The 19,957-nt window shown below is 41.4% G+C and overlaps 1 protein-coding gene across 2 annotated transcripts in view; it reads left to right on the forward strand.

Annotated features, from left to right (window-relative positions):
• Positions 1–16,722, forward strand: part of RTN3 (reticulon 3) — a 55,483-nt gene extending 38,761 nt beyond the window's left edge. For both annotated transcript variants that reach the window (XM_061201911.1, XM_061201912.1), the window contains 6 exons: positions 8,206–8,413; positions 10,332–10,470; positions 10,911–10,980; positions 11,461–11,507; positions 12,818–12,876; positions 14,535–16,722. In XM_061201911.1, the coding sequence (XP_061057894.1) occupies positions 8,206–8,413; positions 10,332–10,470; positions 10,911–10,980; positions 11,461–11,507; positions 12,818–12,876; positions 14,535–14,580 (569 nt within the window). In that variant the 3' untranslated portion in view covers positions 14,581–16,722. The remainder of the gene's footprint in view (positions 1–8,205; positions 8,414–10,331; positions 10,471–10,910; positions 10,981–11,460; positions 11,508–12,817; positions 12,877–14,534) is intronic.
• Positions 16,723–19,957: the final 3,235 nt, after the last annotated feature.

Raw genomic sequence — 19,957 nt, forward strand, 5'->3', positions numbered from 1 at the left:
TAAGTATTTCATATTTTCATGCTAGTTTAAATGGTGTTTTTAGCTCAGTTTCCTATTGGTTAATACTAATATATGGAAATATAGTTAATTTTGTGTCCTGCAACCTTGCTAAAACTTATTACCTTTTTTGTAGATTCTGTCAGATTTTCTACATAGGCAGTCAAGGCATCTGTGAATAATGACAGTTTTACTTCTTCCTTTCCAATTTGATGCCTTTTAATTTATTTTTCTTGATTTACTGCACTGGCTAAAACCTCTAATACAGTGTTCAATAGAAGTAGTAAGAGAGAATATCCTTGCCTTCTTTCATTAAATATGATGTTAGCTCTACGTTTCTTGTAGATTACCTTTATCAAGTTGAGGAGATTACCTTCTATCACCTAGTTTGCGGAGAGGTTTTATCAAAAGGGATATTGGATTTTGTTTTTCCGTATGTTTTGAGATGATCATATGGTTCTTCTTCTTTAGTTTGTTGATATGATGAATTATATTGACTGATTTATGAATGCTAAACCAGTCTTGCATTTTTGCAAAAAAAACACTTGGTCATGATATACTCTTTTTACATATTGTTGGGTTGCATTTGCTAAATTTTGGTTAAGAATTTTTGCATCTATGTCCATGAGCAATATTGGTCTATAGCTTTCTTTTCCTGTAATGTCTTCATCTAGTTTTGGAATCAGGGTAATGCTGGCCTTATAAAATGTGTTGCTAAACATTACCTTCTCTTCATTTTCATGGAAGAATTGTGTAGAATTGCTATTATTTCTTGTTCAGTGTTTGGCAGAATTCCCCAGTGATGTAGAATTCCCCTGGAGTTTTCTGAATGGGAAGTATTTTATCTATAAGTTTTGTTTCTGTAATAGATACGGGACTATTCAGTTTATCTATTTCTTGAGTGAGCTTTGATAGTCTGTGTCCTCTTCATCTAACGTGTCTAGTTTATTGGCATAACATTGATCATAATATTTCCTTATCCTTTTAATGTCTTTAGAATCTGTAGTGATGTCACCTCTCTGATTCCTGATATTGGCAATTTGTGTATTCTTGCACTTTTTTTTGGTCAGTCTAGCTAGAGTTTTATCTATTTTATTGATATTCTCAAAGAACCAACTTTGGTTTCATTGATTTTTCTCTGTTGTTTTTCTGTTATCTGTTCATTGAGATCTGCTCTGGTTTTTACTCTTTCCTTCCTTCTGTTTACTTGGCGTTCAAGTTGTTCTTTCTCTAGTTTTTTAAGGTTGAAACTGAGATCACTGATTTCTCATCTTCTTTTCTAATATAGGCACTTGGCTGGATCCCACTGATTTTGATTTTCATTCAGTTCAGAATACTCAGTAATTTCCCTGTTGATTTTTTTCTTTGGTCTGTGAGTTGTTTAGAAGCGTATTTAGTTTATACAAAGTTTATTATTGGTTTTCCCAGTATCTTTGTGTTATTGTTTCTAATGTAATTACATTATAGTCAGAAAACATGAAAGTGTCTTGAATCCTTTTCAAGACCCAGAATTTAGTTTATCTTGGTAAATGTTCCACATGTATTTGAAAAGAATGTATATTCTGCTGTTATTGTGTGGAGTGTTCTTTCAAATGTCAAGAAGGTCAAATTGGTTAATAGCGTTCAAGTCTTATATTCTTATTGATTTTCTGTCTACTTATTCTGCCAGTTATTGAGAGAGGTGTTGAAATCCCTGACTATAATTGCAGGTTTGTCTGTTTTTTTTAACACCTTTATTGAGATATAATTCACATACTATACAATTCATCCATTACAGTGTACAGCTAAATGGTTTTCTGCCGTCACCACTATCCAATTTTAGAACATTTTAGTCCCCCCACAAAAAAGAAACCCCATACCTGTTAGCAATCACTCCCCATTTCCCATCACCACCACCACCACAGCCCTAAACAACCACTCATCTACTTTCTCTCTCTACAGATTTTTTTTTTTAATTTTATTTATTTATTTATTTATTTATTTATTTATTTATTTATTTATGGCTGTGTTGGGTCTTCGTTTCTGTGCGAGGGCTTTCTCTAGTTGTGGCAAGTGGGGGCCACTCTTCATCGCGGTGCGCGGGCCTCTCACTATCGCGGCCTCTCTTGTTGTGGAGCACAGGCTCCAGGCACGCAGGCTCAGCAATTGTGGCTCACGTGCCTAGTCGCTCCGCGGCATGTGGATTCTTCCCAGACCAGGGCTCGAACCTGTGTCCCCTGCATTGGCAGGCAGATTCTCAACCACTGTGCCACCAGGGAAGCCCTCTACAGATTTGCATATTCTAGATGTTTTATATAAATGGAATCTTACAATATGTGGTCTTTTGTAATCAGCGTCTCACACTTGGCCTAATGTTTTCACGTTTTGTCTGTTGTAATATGTAGCATCAGAACTTTATTCCTTTTTATTGACAAATAATTATTGCATTGTATGGATATACTACATTTTATTTGTCCATTCATCAGTTAATGCATGTTTGGATTGTTTCCACTTTTTCCCTGTTGTGAATAACGCTTCTGTGAACATTGGCGTACACAGATTTTTGTGTTGTATGTTTTTATTTCTCTTGGCCATTTACTTAAGAGTGGAACTCCTGGGTCATATAATAACTCTATGTTTAACTTTTGAGGAACTGCTAAATTGTTTTCCAAAGCGGCTGCACCATTTTTCATTCCCACTAGGAATGCATGAGGTTTCTAATATCTCCACATCCTTGCCAATATTTGTTATTGTACTTTTTATTACAGCCATTCTAGTGGGTTCACTGTGGTTTTGATTTGCATTTCCCTAATGACTAATGATGTTAAGCCTCTTTTTATGTGCTTATTGGCCATTTGTATATCTTTGGAGAAATGTCTATTTGGATCCTTTCTCTTTTTTTTAACATCTTTATTGGAGTATAATTGCTTTACATTGTTGTGTTGGTTTCTGCTATACGTATGCTTATATCCCCATATCCCCTCCCGCTTTTGTCTTCTCATTTTTATTATGTTTTTTATTTTTTTCATTTAGGCTGTTCTTTTTATTATTGAATTATAATTCTTTATTCTTATATATATTTTGGACACAAATACCGTATCAGATAAGTAATTTGCAAATATATTCTCATTCTATGAGGTTTCTTGTCATTTTCTTGGTACTACTTATAGCACAAAGGTTTTTAATTTTGATATAGTCCAATTTATTTTTTCTTTTGTCATTTGTGCTTTTGGTATCATATCTGAGGAACCATTGCCTAATCCAAGATCAGAAAGATGTGCTCCTGTGTTTTCTTCTAAGAGTTTTAAGACACTTTCTCAATTTTCTGAAACAACATTTCATATCTTTTTCTCTCTCCATAAACCGTCTTCACGCCCCTGCCCTCTTCCAGCTGATGACCTCAGCTCCCTTTTGTTGAGAAAATAAAAACATTCAGACAGGAGTCCCTCCTCTTCCATTCTTCAGATCCGTGAATGGGCCTGTGTCTGTGTCTCTTCATCATCTTCACTACGTTACTCTAACAAGGATCAGTCCCTTCATCTGGGCTCTGGATCTCCATCCGTCCTTTCTCCGGGACTTCACGACTTCTGCTCCCTATCTTCAGTCTCCCTTTGCTTGTGACTGCATAGAAGCACGCTTTAGTGTTTCCCATCTGTTAAGCCATCCCTTGGCTCTGAATGTCTCTACTTCCCTTCACAGCCAAACTTCTCTCACACTGCCTCCGTGTCTCACCACTGATTCCTCTTCAGCCCCTGCCAGCTGTTCACTGAACAGCTTTGATCAGATCACCAACTATCTCCATATTGCTAAGTCCATGATCACTTTTTTCCTTATTCAACCTCAGCAGAATTGGCCCGTTTCCACAAAGCACTCCTTTCTCAGCTTCTATGATGCCATACTCTCCTAGTTACCCCCTGCTTCCTTGGTTATTTCCTCTGTTTCCTTTCTCTAGTTCTTCTACTTTTACTCAGCTACTAAATATTGGAGTACCTCAGAATTAAGACTGGGCCTTCTTCCCTATCAATACTACGTAACCTCTTCCATTTCTGTGACTTCCTTTTTTTTTTTTTTTTTTTTTTTTTGGCGTAGTCGGCAGTCCATGACTCTTAATATTATTTGTGTGCTGATGATTTCCAAATGTGTATCTCCAGCTCAGACTTGTTCTGTTTGCTCCCCACTGGTAGATCTAACCACCTTCTTTATGGATGTCTCTAGACATCCATCCCAAAACTAACATGGCCTATACTCTGCTCTTTCTCATCTCAGTAAATGACACCACATCCATCCATTTGCTCAGGCCCCAAAACTAGGTCTCATCCATATTTCTTTCCCCCATCACCTCCCATATCCAGTTCATCACCAAGTTCTGTCTGTTCTGCCTCCAAAATATAGCCTGTCCACTCTGCTCCATCCTGACCTAATCTAAATGACAATCATTTCTTATTGAAGCCCCGTGTTAGCCTCCTAGGGAATCTCTCTGCCTGTACTCTTGCCCCATCCCAATCCATTTTCTATACAGCAGTAAAAGTGTTCCTCTTTTTAAAATATATCATGTTGGGGCTTCCCTGGTGGCGCAGTGGTTAAGAATCCGCCTGCCAATGCAGGGGGCACGGGTTCAAGCCCTGGTCTGGGAAGATCCCACATGCCGTGGAGCAACTAAGCCCCTGCGCCACAACTACTGAGCCTGTGCTCTAGAGCCCTCGAGCCACAACTGCTGAGCCCGCACGCCTAGAGCCCGAGCTTGTGCTCCACAACAAGAGAAGCCACCGCAATGAGAAGCCCGCGCACCACAAGGAAGAGTAGCCCCCGCTCGCCGCAACTAGAGAAAGTCCGTGTGCAGCAACAAAGACCCAATGCAGCCAAAAATAAATAAATAAAATAAAATAAATTTTAAAAAAATATATATATATATCATGTTATTCCCCTGCTTGGCATTCTTTAGTGACTTCCCATTTCACCTGAGGTAAAGTCCAAGCTCCTTACTTTGCTCTGTGAAAATACTCCATGATCTAGTCCCTGCCAGTCTCTCCAGCCTTATTTCACGCCGCTCTCCCCTTCACTCACTACATACCATCTACACTGGCCTTCTGCCCTCACCTAAGGAATGCCAAAGCCCACCACCACCATCCCCAAGAGCCTGTGCACATGAATCTTCTAGCCTAGAATACCCTTCCCCTGGCTTTTTGCATGGCCTGCTTCTTATCCTTCATGTCTCACCTTTAGTGTCAACTCCTCAGAGAGGCTTTTCCTGACCACTCTACCTACAGTAGTGCATGTGTGCACACACATTACTCTCATTATAGCACAATGGGTTTATATTCTTACCGGCCTCGGTTACAAGTGACGTGTATCTTGTTTGTTATTCATTGCTTCTCTTCCCCACTGGAATGTGAGTAAGGACCTTGTTTGCTTTGTTTACTGTTGTGTTGTATTCCCAGTTCCTAGCACTTGCCTGGCACGTGGTAGGCACTAAATTAAAGCTTACTGAAAGAGAGAAGGATGGGAAAGGAAGGAAAGAAAAAAACACATTAAAAATAAGGAATTTCCTGTTTTAAAAAGTCTTACACTGACGTAGTAAGAGCAGATGAATAAAAGTAGAAGAGAAAAAGAACATTTCATGGACTTGAACCATTGCAACCTCTTGCTGGTTTCCTGGTTGTGAAATAAACACTAAGTCTAGTGGCTTCACATTTTAAACTTTTGGCATCTGTCTCCTTTCTTGCTTTTCCTACGTGTGTTTCATCCTCCTAACTCTCCCTCAAGGATCAGAGAGGAAAATGTTTGCAGACTATGCCTGTTTCCTTTCTTTGATATTGTGTACTCAGAATCCTTGGTCCACTGTACTTGGTAGGAGTTAGGTGCAGAAACTTGACTGCATTGAGAGGGATTATCAGAAAACAAAGTTGTGATTATGCCATCTCTTGGTCATTAGCTTAGTTTAGCTCATGTTTAAGTATTCAACAACAGCTCTGAAGAGCCTGCTATGAATAAATAAAGTGACAAGTGCTCTGAAGAAAAATAAGGCAGAATGAGGAGATAGAGAGTGATGAAAGGAGAGGATGTGAGACAGGGTGGGCAGTCTCTGAGGCGGTATCCCATGCACCAGGACCTGAATGGGGTAAAGGAGCAAATTGTGGGAAGTTGTGGACAAAGGGCATCCCAGAGGTTTGTTGTGTTGAACCATCTTTTCCTAGCTTTCCCTCTGTTAGCCCCCTTCTAATCAGTATGTTCCTGCTTCTAGCCCAGACCACAATTCTACCGTTGTTTTTAAGGCCGAGCCCAGGGCCTTCCATACTGTTATGCAGTTTGTATACTGCACACCTGTAGGGGGCACCAGTCACATGTGTTATCATTGTAGGTTTGACTGTTTCGTCACAATTTTCCAGCAGATGGCAGTCAAGTTCACGAGGAAGGGTGGCTTTTTCTAATTTGCACAAAGGTAGATTTGCATTTAGGCTAACGTTTTTATGCCTTTTTCCTTCTCTAATACGTTAAGGTCTTTTTCTCTCTAGGCCCAGCCTTATCCTCTAAGCTTTTCTCTTTCTGTCCTTCTTTCAAATATTTCAAACTTAAATAGTTGTAAGCATAGTACAAAAAACTCCCGTATAACCTTTGCTCTAGTTCACCAGTTTTTAACATTTGACCACTTTTGCTTTATCACTCCCTCCTTCTCTCTATAGAACATGTTTTTTCCTGAACCATTTAAGAACTGCTTGCAAACGTCCTTCCCCTTTACCCCTAAATATTTTGGAGTATGTTTCCTTCAAACAGAGATTGTTTGGAATTGTTTTGCGTAGCCACAGTATATTTATTGAATTTAGGAAATCCAACATTGATACAGTACTTTTATCAATTATATAGTGTACATTCAATTTTTTTCACTTGTCCCAGCGATGATCTTTATAGCTGTTTTTACCCGCTTATCCAGTCTATGATCACAGTTTGCATTTATGTGTTGTCAAGTCTCTTTACTCTCCTTTAATCTGAAAAAGTTCTTCAGCTTCTTCTTGTCTTTCATACCATTGATATTTTTGAAGAATACTGGTCAATTGTTCTGTAGACTTTTATCAAACTGGTTTTATCTGGTGCTTTCTCATTAGATTCAGGTTATATGCTTTGGCAAGAATACCATTGAAGTGATGTGCCGTTCTCAGTGCATTACATCAGGAGGCACATGGTATCTGTTGGTCCATTACTAAGCATTCTGTGTTGAAACGGTTCTTGTAGTCGTATGAACTGTGACATACATATATGGATTATAGTTAAAATTTGAGTGTTTACCATGTGTTGTGTACAGTGCTAATAAGCGTTCTGCATACATTAGCTTTATATGTTCCTTAAGACAACTCTAAGAAATAGATGTCACTTTCTTCATTTTATAAATGAGAAAACAAAGGTTTAGAAGGGTTAATTAAGGTAACATGGCTAAAAATTACCAGAACTCAAACTCCTGTCTCTCCAATTCCAAAGTCCTTACTCTTCTTTAAAAGGAAAGAGTAGCACAGAAGAAACTTGCATAGGGCTATGAGTGTTGAAGTTAGACTTCATGGATTGAAATTCAAATGTTGTGTCATTGCTAGATTGGGGGTAATTGCTAGCCCTCACACTTGGAGTTTTTGAGGTGTCTTTAAGGAGAAGAACTTAGATTTTTCCAGTTTGGATTTCCCAACCATAAGACCCACTTGCCTGAGACAGTCTTGGTTTATACCTGTTTCCTAACAGTTATTAATAGTGTCCCCATTCATTTTCAAAAGTATCATCGTTTAGTAATTATATGGTCTCCTACCCATAATCCTTCCTTGAGTTCTCTTCAGATCAACATAGAGACTGGTGTTTCATTGTAACCAACACTAACAGAACTTGGTATGTTTTTATAAGCATGGTTTGCTTAATTTAGTCAACAGTTAGCAAGATTTTCCCACAGTTGCTCTACTGAAACATTTAAAGTAAATGATATTTTACCCCATCGTACTTCAGTAGCCATGACTAAAAAATCAGTTTCTAAGTTTCTGTAAACCTATCCAGAAACCAGAGGTACCTTTGGCAGTGTGAATCATCATCCCTGATGTAATTTGATTTTCATTTATCATTGTCTTAAGGAGGGGGTGCACCTGTAGTTGCATGCTAGTGTAATGCTTCTCCAGTGTGCAGGACACAGCCAGGGAGAACAGTCCTGGCCTTGTGGCTCATGGGTATTCATATAACTTATGTTCCGTTTTCTTTTGGCAGTGCACGACTTAATTTTCTGGCGAGATGTGAAGAAGACTGGGTTTGTCTTTGGCACCACACTGATCATGCTGCTCTCCCTGGCAGCTTTCAGTGTCATCAGTGTGGTTTCTTACCTCATCCTGGCTCTTCTGTCTGTCACCATCAGCTTCAGGGTCTACAAGTCTGTCATCCAAGCTGTACAGAAGTCAGAAGAAGGCCATCCGTTCAAGTGAGTTGAAGTATCACAAGTAACACTCTACAATTTAAGGAAGGGATTCACTGAGGCTGGTCAGATCTAAATCAGACCTGATTAAAAATTAAGAATTATAGGGCCTAATACAGCCGATCAGTGGCATGAAACATCAGCTTGAGACCGCCTTATGAAGTGAACAAGTTGGGAGCCAGGAACTTTTTAACAAATTAGAGGCTCACCAAAAAGGACTGTCTGAATTCCTGAGCAGGGTCAGTAGGGAAAGCAGAGCATCTAGGACAGCACTCAGATGGGGTCCCAAGTACATGTTTAAGCCGCCACATAGTTAACTCTTAAAACAGCCTTGAAATCTTGGTGTTGAGGCTGCATTCTTGGCGATACCAGAACTCAGTGTGTTTACTCTTGGTTTTATTACTGATTTCCTTCCTATCTCTCCTTTAGTTTCCTTAATACCAGGGGCAGGTCTTGATTAAGTCAGTAGCTCATGCATTTCTAGAACCAGTTGCTAACCTTTCCTACTGTGCTATGACTTTAACAAATGTTTTCCTCACGCTTTTCCTCTTGAAAGTCTTAGGCCATAAAAACTTTAACATCAGCAAACGACAGGTTTTTTTTGTTTGTTTGTTAGTTTTTAATTTACTTTCAAAATGACAGTTTTTTAAAACCCCTTCTCATGGAAAAAGAAACACTTCTATGATCTCTCAGAACTATGACAGAATAGGTGTCTGGCTGCAGCTCTGCTCCTTGTATTTTCTCCTGGTGAAAATAGAAGCAATAATTTAAACTATATATGACATTAAAAAAGTTATTTGCAAATTAGTTTTAACAAATCAATAGTTGTTGGTTGGTTGAGTGGATAAATTTTACTGTTTTGCCACAAGTTCCAATGTGTTAGCAGGGTTTTTTTTCCCTTTTGCGTGACACTGTTGTGGATTTATAAAATGCGTTTTACTAATAAGTTGTATTAATTACAGCATCTAATTTTTATAACTTTTGTATTTGGTAAATATTTTCTTAATAAATAGGAAAGAAAAACATGTCTGTTACTCTTCTGTTTTTCCCACAAGACTATCGGCTCTTTAAGGCAAAAGCAGTTTTATCTTTCCTGATATCCCTACACCTAGCAGAGGGTCTGGTACTCAGTAGGCGCTCAGCACGTACTGAGCGAATGAACAGATTATGAGCAGATGGTTATATCTCAATTCTGTAATGCGTCTGGGGACAGAACCCAGGTCTTTTCGGTTTTTTAACAAATATTTTATAACGCCTCCTTTATCATTTTGAAATGAAATTCATAGATAATATACCATATAATATAATGTTATATAATATACCATTTTAACAACATTTTAAAAATTGATCATTATTATAAAGAGTGATAAATAGAGAGCCATTGACAATGAAATAATATGTATTCCAGTCAATATTTAATTGCTGGGACATAACTACACCAAAAAAAGCCCCATAATAAAGACTTGCACATACATGTATAATCTCCCTTACAGGTGTGATTTTCTAAAATGATGGAAAAAAATCTTAGTCAGGTTTTAGCATAAACAAAATACAGTTTTAGACAATTCAGGATATGTTAAAACTGGGGGAAAAAATACTTTGCTTTTATATGTTCTGGGCTCTTGATAATTATAAATAGGTTCACCTTCATGAATATCCTATGAGGCAGTAAAAGTTATGCAGGACATAGGGCAGTTCTTTTTTGTGCATGACACTCCCACACTGCAGACATCTGGCAGCTTTGTCTCTGCCCACTAAATGACAGTGGTGCCCCCACCCCACCCCATGGCAGCAAAAAATGCCTTTGCAGATTGCTGAAACACACCCTTGGGGGAATTTCACACTCTAAAGAACTTCTGTGCTAACAGAAAGAGATCTTCTCCTGCCATGTCAAATGTGTGACTGTTGTTTCTTCTTCTGGAAGAGCCTACCTGGATGTAGACATCACTGTGTCCTCAGAAGCTTTCCATAATTACGTGAACGCTGCCATGGTACACATCAACAGGGCCCTGAAACTCATTATTCGTCTCTTTCTGGTGGAAGATCTAGTTGACTCCTTGAAGGTTAGTTGCCTCTACAGCTTTTGGTGGTGAGGCTGAGGAAAACCAGGGACTAGGTTATAATTCAGAGGAAAAGCAGTTAATAGGGTTTTATCAGACAAAAGCAAATGTATGCTTTTCTCAATCAACCTGTAAAAATGGGGATAGGAGTTAGTAAAGGAGGTACCTCTGCGCCTGGAGAACTAACATCAGAACAAGGCTAATGTATTGATAATTGACAGAAATGCAGTTACAGTCTGTTTGGGGGCCTGAGAGAACTATAGAATTCTCTTATGCACCCTCAAATGTATAGTACAAATGAGGTAACCTTCATTTTGAAATTATTTATGGCATACATCACTAAATTTATGCAGACTCAGTTAGCTAGAGAAGAATGGCATCAGTTAACCTGAATTTTGCATTACGATTATTCCTGCTTAACCCTCTGATGTTGGCCTTCACAGCTGGCTGTCTTCATGTGGCTGATGACTTACGTTGGTGCCGTTTTCAATGGGATCACCCTTCTGATTCTTGGTAAGATGGCAAGGAAAATGTCTCCAGGCTCTATGAAGTAATTGGTAAGAGTAAGAGCAAAGAGAGTTCTCAGCATGGCTCCAGTCCTTCCACATTGGCCCAGCCTTTAACATCCATAGAGACCTTGACCTCAGAGGAATCTGTGTGTATGGCCACAGGTTTATTAAATGGTCCTACCTATAAAGAAATATCCAGACAGCTAGAAATAAAGGAGAGTTTTCTAGATTTGGTTTAAATATGGGGATCTTATTTGTAGAAATCATTTTCATAATTTGGAAATTATTTGTGGTACAAAGAAGGAAGCCTGTGTACCTGTATCTAACTGTCCTTAATTGAGAGCTCTGGCCAGGATTTCTCATATTGAAGAAGATCTGTGTTTCCCTATATTTTATGAGGAAAAATGTTCCTGTTACTTGTGTCTTGAGACTTTGTGACCATCTCACATTTACACTTGCCATGTCTCATGATTCTGTCTTACAGCTGAACTGCTCATTTTCAGTGTTCCAGTTGTCTATGAGAAGTACAAGGTAAGCATTTGTCTGTTTCTAATCAGATATGCCAGTTGATGTACGACTAATTTTAGTTCATTTTTTAGGCATTGAAAGTTCAGAGCAATCATTTTCTAACCATTTTTACAGTCTAATTTTGTAAGTCGGGTGCCTGTAAGAAACTGGTAATAGTGGTTTCCTTTAAGGAGAGAAGCTGAATGTCTAGGAGAGATAAGGGTAGGAAGGGAACTTATACCTTGCTGTGTGCCTTTTGAGTTTTTTGTTGTTGTTTTTATTTGGTTGCGCTGGGTCTCAGTTGCAGCAGGCGGCCTCCTTAGTTGTGGCATGAGAACTCTTAGTTGCGGCATGCATGTGGAATCTAGTTCCCGGACCCAGGGATTGAACCCAGGCCCCCTGCATTGGGAGCACAGAGTCTTATCCACTGTGCCACCAGGGAAGTCCCCACCTTTTGAGTTTTTATCACATGGATCTGTTCCAAAAAAATAAGCTGAAAAAATGCTTAAATAAAAGCTGGTGTCTAAAAAGAAGCTTAAACTGTTAAGGCTATTGTGGGAATCCATCAGTATGAACAGATGTTTGCATTGTAGAGTGGTGTATACAGAGTATACTAGATGCTATGAGGTTATTCTTGATAGATTAAATCATGCATCAGCAGACTTATTCATGGCTTTTTTTTTTTTTTTTTAATTTATTTACTTTATTTTATTTATTTTTGGCTGCGTTGGGTCTTTGTTGCTGCGCCCGGGCTTTCTCTAGTTGCGGTGAGAGGGGGCTACTCTTCATTGCGGTGCGTGAGCTTCTCATTGTGGTGTCTTCTCTTGTTGCGGAGCACGGGCTCTAGGCACGCAAGCTTCAGTAGTTGGGGCACACGGGCTCAGTAGTTGTGGCTCGCAGGCTCTAGAGGGCAGGCTCAGTAGCTGTGGTGCACGGGCTTAGTTGCTCCACGGCACGTGGGATCTTCCCGGACCAGGGCTCGAACCCGTGTCCCCTGCATTGGCAGGCGGATTCTTAACCACTGCGCCACCAGGGAAGCCCTATTCATGGCTTTTTGACATTAAATGAATTAGTCTCACCCAGGAGTCAAAACACATTTCTGATTACAGAATATAGATTAGACACACAGTTTCTAGTATTCAGAAAATGCTATATACTCCAGTGTCTCTGAAGGAAATACCTAGCAAGTACTTTTTAAAACTGAGCACTATTTTCATTTTCCAGAATATTCCATAGTGTTTTTTAAAAATGGTTAAAGTAGACAAAAAAAATTACCTTCAGGAAAATTGTTAATCTGTGTGTTGCCACAACTGAGTCGCTTTTCTTCGTTAAAGATCCAGATTGATCACTATGTTGGCATCGCCCGCGATCAGACCAAGTCAATTGTTGAAAAGTGAGTATGCTTAGGTTCCACATTTCATTATGACATGTGCTTTTTTTCCCCCCAATTATTTTTAGTCTCCTGTGTAAAATGCTAATGCCAAAGAAAGTAATTTTTAACCTGGGGAAAGAGAAAACCTTGGTTAGTAGTTTGATTTTACTAAAAATTATTTCATCTGCTTCTTTGTAAAGCATTCCTTGTATCTTAGACTAAAAAGGATCAATGGAGTTAGGACCACTCTGCCTTTTTGAACCGGTTTTTAAATGTTCGTGGTTGTCTACTCACCTTCATTTATTTTCACAAATATCAATTTTATTTTATTTTATTTATTTATTTTTTGGCCGCGCCACGCGGCATGTGGGATCTTAGTTCCCCAACCAGGGATCGAACCCACACCCGCTGCAGTGGAAGCGTGGAGTTTTAGCCACTGGACCAAGAGGGAAGTCCCCAATTTTCACAAATATCAATTTTAAGCCAAACTCTTCCCTCCCTTTTCAGAAATAAAAATTTTAGTAAATCAATGTATTAAAGTTCAAAGCTACCTTTTTTTTCTAAGACTACCAAATACTTCTGTTTTAACCAATTTAATATTTAAATCAAGTAATAAAATGTTGGTAGACATTTTTATGACTCCCTATATCACGGAACTGTTTCTCTTTATTTTCAGTTATTTGTAACAAACACTATGGAACCCAGCACTTTGAATTAAAATGTTAATATTTTTCCATATTTTCCATATTTTCTTCAGATATTCTTTAAGAGACAAAACATCACAAGCATTTAAATCCTCTTTGTGCCCACTCCCACCTTTCATACCCCAAATTTTAGTGCTTTTTCCAGCTTTGATGAGAGGAAATCTTGACTATAGCCAGACAGCTCTGGCTTGATGGCAGGGTCTTTACCTACTCTTTTGCTTTCTTAGATAGACATTGCAGCTCAAGCCAGACAAGGGCAGTTAGGACAAATTTGTATATGGTTGCTGTTTACTCCTTATTGTAAAAGATGATCATAACTTAGCTTTTTTTTTTTTTTTTTTTTTTTTTTCATAACTTAGCTTTAAACCTAAAGTCTTGATTAGCAGCGTGAGCTGATTTGGCCCACTCTGGGATGTGTCGTTTGTGGGGAGTAGCTTCGACATTAGCTGAGGGATGTGAATGTCCCTTGGTACCCTTAGTGATGGGTAACCTCAGTGCACAAAATAAAGGACAGCTTTAGTGTCCTGTGAGGGGCGGGGAACTATTGCCAGCTCCTGTAGTTTTTTTTATATGTGACCTTGACCCTTGACTCCTGGTTCCTTCTGTGACACTAATGGGTAGGTAACCTGGCATTCCAAGAGAAATGGGCTCTTGCACTGCCATCATGTAGAGCACAGTCAGCAGGCATTAAGCCTAGATACATCTCATTCTTCTCTGGAAGCCCAGTGGAGGAGCCGGGAGGTTCAGGCAGTGAAGGACAGGCAGCAGGCAGGGGGACGGGTCTCGGTGCACTCAGCTCATCCCAGGCCAGGCCCAGCCCCTGCCGCTTGTCATCCAGAGGAAGCCCTGTGGAAATGGGAGTGTTTTTCACATGGCTCCGGTAAATCCAGGAGTGTCTTCCAACATCAGTGTTAAAATAAAAACCTAGAACTAATGTCTATATTTTCACCCTTCTTTTTTCCTTTTCCTCAATAGGATTCAAGCAAAACTCCCTGGAGTTGCAAAAAAAAAGGCAGAATAAGTACATGGAAACCAGAAATGCAACAGTTACTAAAACACCGTTTAATAGTTATAATGTTGTTACTTGTACTATGAAGGAACCGTGCTCAGTGTCAGCTTGAGCCTGCATTCCAAGCTTTTTTTTTTTAATTTGGTGTTTTCTCCCCTCCTTTCCCTTTACCCTCAGTATCAAGCACAAGAATTGTTGGACTTAAAAAAGAACTGATATCTTAGAACCCAAAAGAATAAAGAAAGAATCAAATTAATAGGATAAATCAATACCTTAATGATGGTGGAGCTTTACCTGTAGCTAGAAAGGAGGGGAAAGATTGGAGGTAAAGGAGAAAATGGAAAATAAAACACATCTCTTGGGTTCTTCTATTCAAATTTCAAGGACTAGTCAGTCTTACATAGCTTTCCATCATAGTTTTGCCCTTATTTTTAAGTTAAGAAATAATGATTAACTTATGAAGAAATTATCTGGGGACAAGAATGGGATTCTTTCCCTCTTTTTTGTTGTTGTTGTTGTTTTGTTTTATTTTGTTTTTCGCAGCCCTGTGATCCCGTCTTCCTGCCCCACAATGTGAGCAGCTACCCCTAATATTCTTCTTCATTTAACGATACAACTTTCAACTCTATGAATAACTTATAGTTGATAGTGATAATTCCTGATTCTCGGAATGCCATCCGATAACCAAGAATGGAAAGTGGGATGAGAAGGAGCACCCAGGGGTGCTGCTGCGACTCCCGCTCACGCTTAGGAGAGGAAAGGCTCCGCCATGTGGGACGGTGGGGTCTGTGTCATTTCTTTCGGACACCAGTTCTGAGCTTTAGTTTGAGAGCTTATTCCTGAATGGGCTTTCCTCCCTCTTTCCTACCCTCAAGTTTAATAAATATGGTTGTACTTTTCTTATTATAAAATAAATGTCTGTAACTGCTGTACACTGCTGTAAACTTGTTAGAGAAAAAAACTAATCTGCATGTGGGCTCCTCAGTTATTGAGTTATTGTAATCCTGTCTCAGTCCGTGGTGGGGAGACATTCTCAAGGGGTGAACTACAGAAACACAAAGGCCTTTTTTCTCTTTTCTCTTTTCCTCCTGCACATGGTACATCTTTAACCTGTGCTCATCGTTTTCCCCTAAGGACCAAAGCTGAGCTGGCTTGAGAGGAGATTGTGTCTGTGGTTAAGAGATCACAGATTAGTGTAAGGAAGTGCATTTTGTGATTCATATGGAGTTTTAACTTGGAGGCTAGCTTATTGGGTGTGTGTTGTTTGAGGGTTCCTTTCATTTTCAGGCACATAAAATGTCTTGGCACCTCTACCATGGTACAGGGTGCTCCTTTTGAGAGTGTTTTCCAAGAAGCTTTAGGTAAGGGTGATCAGGCAGGGCCAGATTGTGTTGACAGGCTCCGTGCACAATTAAAAGATAACAAAACAGTTCATGTTGACATCAGATGGAGGGCGTTTGGGAATCTTTGATTCCCATTGGAGACTTATAAGTGTCTTTCTCCCTTTCCAACATGAAAATTCAGTAAATCTGAAAGAAAATCATCTGTGAGTTCCTTCAGGTTGTAACTCATAGTCGTGATAATCCAGAGGGAATATGCACTGGTGACTTTAAAGGCTACAATCTTTGACAGTCCCAAAGTAGTGCAGCTCTGTAGAAGGTAGTGGAAGGAAGTTTTCCTTCTACTTTGTTGAGGAAATTACTTAGGAATTTAGATGGGTAAAAGGTACCCTTGCCTTACTCCACTCTTTTATTTTCTTAGCCCCCTTTCCTTTTGAAATGTTTAACTGATTTCATGTCATAGTAGGGAATGCATTCTCCATCCCCATCCTTTGCCCTCCCAGGAAGTTAAGTGTACTGATCATCTTTTTGGGCTTCCCCTCCAAAGGACCTTTTTCTGCACTGGAAGCCCCCACACCTAGCTCTTTGTTTTGTTAGTGCTGTGTTTAGATTAATTTGGACAGATCTTTGTGCCACACAAGAATTTTTTGTTTTTTTAAGAAAAATCTATAGGTGAAAAATTACTAATGAAACTGTGTGTGCGTGTATGTGCGTGCAACATAAAAGTACAGTAGCGCCTAAGGAGCTTGAATCTTGGTTCCTGTAAAACTGCAAATTGATGTGGTATTAATAAAAATAATAATAATAAAAAGAACACAGTGACTGTGGTGTCATTCTGCTAACTTTATTCTTTATACACAGTTTGGGTAAAGTAAGAACCAAACAAGGCTTCCACTGGCCCCCATCCCCACTCCACTTTTGAGGCTTTAAAAAGCGACTAATAGTTGATACTGGTAATGATTTCCAAGACTGTAGAATTTCCATAGTAGAGCAAAACTGTGCATTTGGTTTCTGAAGGAAAATAAGAGACCCTCTAAGAGGTGACCTTAGGAGAAAGATGATGAGTGGAAGGGGGCCAGAGGGGTCTGTTGTCCCAGTTTACACCAACCTAGGAAGGTTCCCCCACCTGCAACATGAAGCAGCCTATAACTCAGTCACAATGTACTTAAAATGAGAGTCAATCACCATGGCAAATGGAAACTTTTCCATCAGGTTTTTGCTGAAAGAACTTGTTGTCTCGGATTAGCTCTTTCCCAAAACTAAGGCTGCCATGACCCTTAAGCTGGATTTTTAAAATTTATTCAACCATACCTCTTAGAAAACTTAGGCTGAAATTTTTTAAAAAATAACTGATGCAAACAACTTCACAAATACGCATACAAATGTTCAAATAATATCACTAACATGGTATATAAATATGTATTCAGAGTAACATTTACATATTGGCCATAATAGCAAGCATACCATTAACAAAAAAATTCATGAAGAAACTTCACCTGTTCATGTCAGACTCCCAAGGCAAGGAGGAGGCACCTAGAGATGGGGACCACCTCATCTCCTAACTCATGAGGCTATAGCTGCAAAGTAGTCATCACTACAGTGGCACTTTCTAGATCAGTGGTGCTCAGAACTTCAGCGTGCCTCATGATCACTGGAGGGCTTTTCAAAACGGACTGCTGGGCTGCACCCCAGTTTCTGATCTACAAGGTGGGGCCCAAGAATTTGCCTTTCTGCTAAGTTCCTAATGGGATGATGCTGTTCTGGCGGCCACTTCTGAGAACCAGTGGAGTGCTTGGGGCTGCTGCTTAATAAAGACACCCACTCCTGCCCTCCCAAGTCCTCTCCCTATCAAGGGGGAAAAACGTTCCCACCCTGCTCTCTGCCCTGGCTTACCTGAACTTCGGCAGAGGGCTTGGATGACTATAATAATTGCCACAGTTTGCCTACTGTTTTTGAATAGGCAGAGTAGCAAAAGTGGCAAAACACTCCTTCTGGATCTGAAAACAACATGCATGAAGGAAAATAAAAGAATGGCAGTATCCAACCTGGTGCCATCCATAATCCCTGTTCTGAAGCTTTTAATACTGTCTCAACAAACCTGGAGGTTCAGACACTCTAGGAATTGACTTTTCAGTCAACTGACAGCCCATGCAGTATTTCCTGAACCCCTGGTGGCATCAACAACACAACACCAGAGCCTTGCCCAGTAGAGAGGCCTTGGGCCAGGCGGCAGTCAGCCCTACTTCGGGAGTTCTGATGGAGAAGGCTGCTGCTGGTGCCCTCCAGCTGAAGCCAGTGGTGGCAAGACTGCCCTGTAGAATACTCATTCGTTACAAGGAAGTGTGCTGTTCTTTGCCATCCCCCGGAGGCCACAACTGCGCTGAGGGCCTGCAGCACCCAGCACAGGTCATCCTTCGGCAGGCCTAACGGTAAAAGAAATTTTAACTTACCAGAGATTGGGAAGCCGTGTAGTGTAGTGCAAAGAACACCGAATTGGGAGTTGAGATTTTTATTCTAGTCTTAGTACTTACTATTCCTGCCTGGTGTGTGATAATTTCAGTTTCCGGGCTTCATTTTACCTATCTGTGAAAGGGGTGGGGGCAGGTACTAGATCTCCAAGGTCCTTCCAACTCAGACAATCTTGAATTATATAAAAATGCTATAAAATCCGTGGTATAAAATTCAATTCCCAATCAGGAAGAGTCAAAGGGACTGGGCCTGAGGCACTTGAACCTTGGGCTCTGGCCTGGGGGCACTGGGATGAGAGGAAGGGCTTCTTTGCTGTCTGCTTTCCCACCCACAGAGGCAGCTCCTGGCCCCAGGTGCCAGGGCCCCTTCCCCTCCAGACCCAGCCCGGAAGTCCCAACCCGCTGACCTCCCCACTCTCAGGCTTTAAGACCAAAGGAACTGGCCTATGTGAAGAGCAGACAGTGGGTACCAGAGACTCCGAGGAGGGGCCCGGTGAGGCACACATTAGTCTGTGATGTTTGGGGTCCTCCCATCCGCGCCTCCTCGCACCTCCTCCCTTTAGGTCCTTCCTCCACCACCTCACAGCTTATCTCTGATACACGCATAATAAATAAGACATTTGCACATAAGGGTGACGGACAGCTCTCTTCCCGCCCCTCCCCCTCTCATATAAAAGCATTAAATACAGTTTCAAAATAAAATACAAAGAGCAAAAAGGGCCTGATCTTGGGGCCACCTGTTCTCCACAGGAGAATGAATCTACACATCCCTCTCGGACCTGCCTGGGAGATCGTGGGGCCCACTCCCGGCCCCTCAGGACCTGGCGCTGCCGCGGGGAAGAGAAACGAAGGCCGAGGCCCGGCCCCAGGCCCTGGGGGCTGAGAACGGGTGGCGCGTCCACCGCGTACAAAAGGGGACAGGAACAGAACGCCAATTGCCGGGACCTCCAGTGCCCCGGGCTCGGACTGACGGGCGCGCCTGACTGAGCTCAGGGTAAACGGAGGCCTTCGGAGCAGGAGAGGAGCAAAGGAAAAAGTGCTAATCCCTTTACAAGATCTCGGTGCGGGCGGCCGTGGTAGGGGCCGGGGAGGCGGGTGGGGCGGTCCCCGGAGAGCCCGCCCCGGAGGCAGGCACAGAAGGCGGGGCCCGGCCCAGCTCCGCCCCCGCCCCGGGCCACCGCCCCGCCCGACCACCCGCGGTACTACGCGCCTTCACCGCGGGCTGGCTCCCCAGTCCCGTTGCCTCTCCTCCCGAGGAAGGCCCTCGTCCGCAGTCCTGGCCCCGAAGCGGTCGAGAAAGCCAGTAACGACTGGGCAGCAGCCGCCCCGACCCGGGAGCCGTGCCTGTCGACGTGCAGCTCTGAGAGCTGGACCCCCGACCGTGAAAAGGGGTCGGTGCGTCCTTTCTGCCTCCCCCACCTACTTGGGGCCCTAATACTGACTGTCGGTGCCCCCGTCCCGGCCTGGCACAGGATCGCCTCGCGGGTGCGGCCGGGGCCCGGAAGCTCTCCGTGCAAACGCTGTGGCTTCTCAGGAACGTGGGGCCCTGAGCGGCGAGGGCCTGGGCTCCGGGTCCGAGAA

This window comes from Eubalaena glacialis, chromosome 10 (assembly GCF_028564815.1).
Source record: "Eubalaena glacialis isolate mEubGla1 chromosome 10, mEubGla1.1.hap2.+ XY, whole genome shotgun sequence".
In the NCBI taxonomy this organism is placed as follows: Eukaryota; Metazoa; Chordata; class Mammalia; order Artiodactyla; family Balaenidae; genus Eubalaena; species Eubalaena glacialis.